The sequence below is a fragment of the Gekko japonicus genome, unplaced genomic scaffold (genome assembly GCF_001447785.1).
Source record: "Gekko japonicus isolate JY-2015 unplaced genomic scaffold, Gekko_japonicus_V1.1 scaffold7686, whole genome shotgun sequence".
NCBI classification, from domain to species: Eukaryota; Metazoa; Chordata; class Lepidosauria; order Squamata; family Gekkonidae; genus Gekko; species Gekko japonicus.
In genome coordinates, this window is record NW_015175606.1 from 7,500 (window position 1) to 12,738 (window position 5,239).

The 5,239-nt window shown below is 39.5% G+C and overlaps 1 protein-coding gene across 1 annotated transcript in view; it reads left to right on the forward strand.

The window, feature by feature from the left end:
- Positions 1-4,069, forward strand: part of LOC107122913 (WD repeat-containing protein 11-like) — a gene marked incomplete at its 3' end in the record, with an annotated part of 8,937 nt that extends 4,868 nt beyond the window's left edge. Inside the window, exons 2-3 of the mRNA XM_015426052.1 lie at positions 3,199-3,310; positions 3,916-4,069. Of these exons, the coding sequence (XP_015281538.1) occupies positions 3,199-3,310; positions 3,916-4,069 (266 nt within the window). The remainder of the gene's footprint in view (positions 1-3,198; positions 3,311-3,915) is intronic.
- Between the last annotated feature and the right edge of the window lie 1,170 nt (positions 4,070-5,239).

Genomic DNA, 5,239 nt, shown 5'->3' on the forward strand with positions numbered 1-5,239 from the left:
AAACCTGGAATCATTGGATCAAGTTAATCAGTTCTGTTAAGCTAAAGCGGATTAACTGGATTCTGAATAAATATGCAATTAATTGTTACGGTTTTGAATATTATTATTATTATTATTATTATTATTATTATTATTATTATTATCTTCTTCTTCTTTAGTGAGTCATAAAAATCACTATTCTGAATAATGCTTTTTTATAGGGTAGCATAGGGGGCATTGGAATCAGTTTATGGAACCAAGAGATTGGTGGCCTGAAAAAGTTTGGGAACCACTGCTGTGTAGCATTGTATCCCACTGAAATCCCTTTCCTCCCCAACCCCACCCTTCCCAGGCTCCACCCAAATATCTAGGAATTTATCCACCCAGAGTTAGCAACTCTAGTGATGGGACTATGATGTATGAATGACTCTTTGTTTCACTTTGTTTTGCCATATTTGTAGGACAAGGGACCAGTGAATGTGATTTATGATTGTGATTTTTGATATTTTTCTTGACATGTAGAATGACAGCTGTCACTGTGCCTTATTAGGAGTCTGATTAAAATGAATTTAGACTTTGATATTTAGCCCAGACAGCAGAGCCGTAGAGTAGAATTAATTAGAATATTATTGTAATAGAGTCAGAAAATAATGGAATGGAATGTACATCTGAAATTATAAGCTCTTCAGCTGAAGGACATCTGAGAAGTTGAGCTATGAAAGAGAAAAAGTCTGTGTTCTCAAAACAAATATCTTCTTGTGTAAAGCAGAGCATCTGGCCCCAGAAGGTCTGCAAAGAGCTAAGTTTTATGCATCTTATCAGGAAACTCCCTAGTTTCATGCTCAAGCAAATAAGCCAGGAATGATGCCAGAAGGAGGCCCCGCTGTTCATTGATGTTTTCTACTGTTCTGGGACCAGATCAGCCGATGTAATTAGGAACTTTCTATCATATGTGGTGGAGGTACCATATAACTCAAAATTATTGGCGCAAAGTGTATAAAATAATTTATGAAATTGTGAACATAGAATTACCATATATACCAGAAGTCTTTTTGTTAAATATACTACCAGATAAGGTTAAAAAAATGGATCAATATGTAATAACATATATATTAACAGCAGTGCGTATAGTGCGTATTATGTTTGCGAAATATTGGAAATCGGAAAGAATATCCTCCAAAGAAGATAGTGGAGATGGACAAATTGTCAATAATACTACAAGGGAAGGATGATGACCTGTTTAGAGAAAGATGGAACAGATTATATACCTGGTTAGGTAAAAAATAATGTGATAGACTTGCTGTATGTAATTTTAATATTGTACCAGATACACCTGTTTATGGTGAAGTTAAAATGATAAATAATTTTTTTTAAAAAGCTGATGTCCAGATAGGGGTTTGCCAATAGAGAAATGCCAGCTAAAATAACGCTTTGTTCAAATTGATGAATAGTTCAAGCCAGACATATGTAGTTGTTTTTGTTTCATTTTAATTTTGTCCCCTGTTGTCTTGGTACTAATAGAGCATAGCATAAGAACATGGATGGAAGTCCAGCTTCTAATATTAGTGGTGTCATAAAAGGCCTAAAGTAACCCAGTCTTTCAGTCCCCCACCTATAAAATGGGGATATTGATATAGAAGCTGCCAATAATACTTTAGTGCCTTTATCATTTAGAATACTTTAATAATCTGCCAGAACTGGGGTGGGGAGATTTCAGTTGTGAAGAAGGCATGTTTATAAAATAAGCGGTGAACACAAACAGGGATGAAAACATTGAATGGGAGTGATGGGTGCAACAGTAGAAATGACACTTAAAAGAAAAGAGCTCCTGAAAGGTACTGGAGGAGGGGCATATGCATTGACCACATAGAACAGAGGCAGAGGGCTGTCCTCACTAGAAGACTGGAAAAAATCCTCTTACAAATGGTAAACTGAAGATATTTTAGTGGGATATAGGTGTTAGCTATATAATAACTCAAACTCTGGATCATGAGATTTAATCCTGCAGTTACTGTGTTTTACACAGCTTTGTCATCTTTGGGGATCCCAGCCGCAGCAGTTCAGCTAAGCTTCAAGGAATATTAAGTACATAGAATCATAGAGTTGGAAGGGACCTCCAGAGTCATCTAGTTCAGCCTCCTGCGCAATGCAGGAAATTAGCAAATTCCTCCCTCCCCACACACCCCCGTGACCCCTGCTCGATGCCCAGAAGATGGCAAAAAGCCTCCAGGATCACTGCTCAAACAGGCCTGGAGAAAAATTGCTGCCTGACTCCAAAGTGGCAATCAGTATTTCCCCGGGTGTGTAAGAAAGGGCCACGAGAACTAAGCACCGATGCAACCCTTCCTGCCCTCCTTCTCATGATCTACCTAAGTTCATAGAATCAGCATTGCTGTCCGATGGCCATCTAGTCTCTGTTTAAAAACCTCCAAAGAAGGAGAGCCCACCACCTCCTGAAGAACCGTTCTGTCAGGAAGTTCTTCCTAATGTTTAGCCAAAAACTCCTTTGATTTAATTTCAACTCGTTGGTTTTGGTCCAACCTTCTTGGGGAGCAGAAAACAAGTCTGCACCATCCTCTATATGACAGTGCTTCAAGTACTTAAAGATGGTTCTCATATCACCTCTCAGTTGTGTCCTCTTCAGGCTAAACATAATCAGCTCCTTCAGCCTTTCCTCAATGGAGTTGGTCTCCAGACCCTTCACCATCTTTGTTGCCCTCCTCTGGACACGTTCCAGCTTGTCTATGTCCTTCTTCAATTGTGGTTCCCAAAATGGAACACAATACTCTAGGTGAGGTGTAACCAGAGCAGAGTAAAGCGATACTATTACTTCACCTGATCTAGACACTATACCTCTGTTGATACAGCCCAAAATCACATCACACTGCTGACTCATGTTCAGTAGATGGCCCACTAAGACCCCTAGATCCTTTTTGCACACACTACTGCCAAGACAAGTCTCCCCTATCCTATAATTATGCATTTGATTTTTCCTACCTAAATGCAGAACTTTACATTTATCCCTGTTAAAATTCATTTTATTTGCTTTAGGCCAGTTTTCCAGCTTGCCAAGATCATCCTGTATCCTGACTCTGTCTTCTACTGTATTTGCCACCCCTCCCAATTTAGTATCATCTGCAAATTTAATAAGTATTCCCTCTATTCCTTCATCCAAATCATTTATAAACATAATAAACAATTACAATTATCTTTTTTTAGGGGCTGGCAAGGCCTGATTGCATATGGATGCCATTCTCTCGTACTAGTGATTGATTCCAAGACTGCACAGACCCTACAGGTTTTGGAAAGACACAAATCTAATGTTGTGAAGGTAATCTTCTTTAAAAATATCTTCTTTTGGAGGATAGCAAAATCAATATTTTATCATTTAATGTGAAAAAATGTGTAACCTAAAATTAACAAATGACTAAAACCAAAATCTGAAGGAGTCATTGGATTGGAGCTTCAGGGAGCAGAGTAGGATGCAGTGCAGAGAGCTGTATCAAGAACTGGGGGGATCAGCAGATGTACCCCCCATACTCCTGTGTGAGCTCTTGCTCTGTTCATGGAAGGGGGGGCACTTATTTTCCCTTAAGGTGCAGCCATCCAGCTTGCTTCATCAGCTCTGTTCCAGACATTTCAGGACTACAGTTTTTTGGGGGGAAGGGGAAGGGGGATTAAAGGACAGGGCGAGTTCTGTGAGTTCTGTTTTGGTTTACAGTTCTAACCCACTGTGTTATGCATGGGACTGATCATTTGTAAGAAGGTTCTGTGGCTTATTTTTTAATTTATATTACTAGCCTGTCAATAGTGTAAAATAGCCCATTTCTTTTATAAGTTTTTAATGATGCTCTGTCGTCATCCTAAAATCACTTAAAATGCTAGCTGCTCCAATTTATGTTACAAATGACTGTCCATTGTATTTCATGTCTTTAGGTTAAATGGGCTAAAGAAAACTATCACCACAATATTGGGTCGCCTTATTCTCTGCGCTTAGCCTCGGCTGATGCCACTGGAAAGATCATTGTTTGGGATGTGGCTACAGGAGCTGCTCGCTGTGAAATCCAAGAGCACACAAAACCCATCCAGGGTAAGTGAACTGCTCAGTTTGTGTGTTATATTGTGTCTGAACAGTCAATACACTTATTACCTAAAAGAAGGAATGATGTCAAGGAGTTATAATTCTTAAGTATCCAAATGTCTGAGCAATTGTCTTTTATTTATCAATCTGTGTACTGCTGATTTAGTTTTAAGTAAATACTTGTACTTTTTTGTGCACATACTGGAGTATTCTACTTGGTATTTCTTTTTAAATCTTTAGTTGCTGTGTTCAGGGAGGGGGAAAGAGAGAGACATTTTAAGTACTATATAGCACATGTGTATTTCATGCCAATGAGGCTTTATTTTACTTCTGAAAATAGTTTCAGATTTTTTTGTGAAAGTCAGTGATGCTTGGAAAGTATTCTTTATGGCATTTTCCAAAAAATACTGTTTTTTTCCTTCGAAGTATTGCTAGAGCCAGTTTGGTATAGTGGTTAAGTGTGCGGACTCTAATCTGGGAGAACCAGGTTTGATTCCCCACTCCTCCACTTGCACCTGCTGATGTGTCCTTGGGTCAGTCACAAGCTCTGGCACAGCTGTTCCCGCAAGAGCAGTTTGTGTCGGAGCTCTCTCAGCCCCACCCACCTCACAGGGTGTCTGTTGTGGGGAGGGGAAGGGAAAGGAGTTTGTAAGCCGCTCTGAGACTCCAAGTGAAGGGCGGGGTACAAATCGAATCTCTTCTTCTTCTTCTTCTAGATGATGAGAATGCATATAAAAATATGGCATAGGGGTCGCTAAGTTCTTTCATAATGAGTAGGACTTCCTTTCTTTCCCCCACCCACTCCACTTTACTTTTTGCTGACCTTAAATAAGTTACTCAAGACCATGGCTTGGATGCTATTGTAAGTATCTATGAATTGGGCATATGTGAATTTTTAATCCCCCCCCCCAAAAAAAAAAATCTTCAGGATCATTTTAGGCAGCAGCAGGAAGAGGGAGATGCAGAAGTCCTGTTCTGCTGACAGAAATGTCTACTAGTAGTAGAGATTTTTTCCAAGCCCATGACTCCCTCCCAGTCTATCTCCTCTAGGAATCTCCTCACGTCCTGCTTCCTTCCTGCTTTACAATTAAGTATTCTCACAGCTGCTGTCCATAGCTTCCCCTATTTGATTTTGTTTTTATGCATGTTCTTTGTCCCATATTGACAGTACCTTGCTTC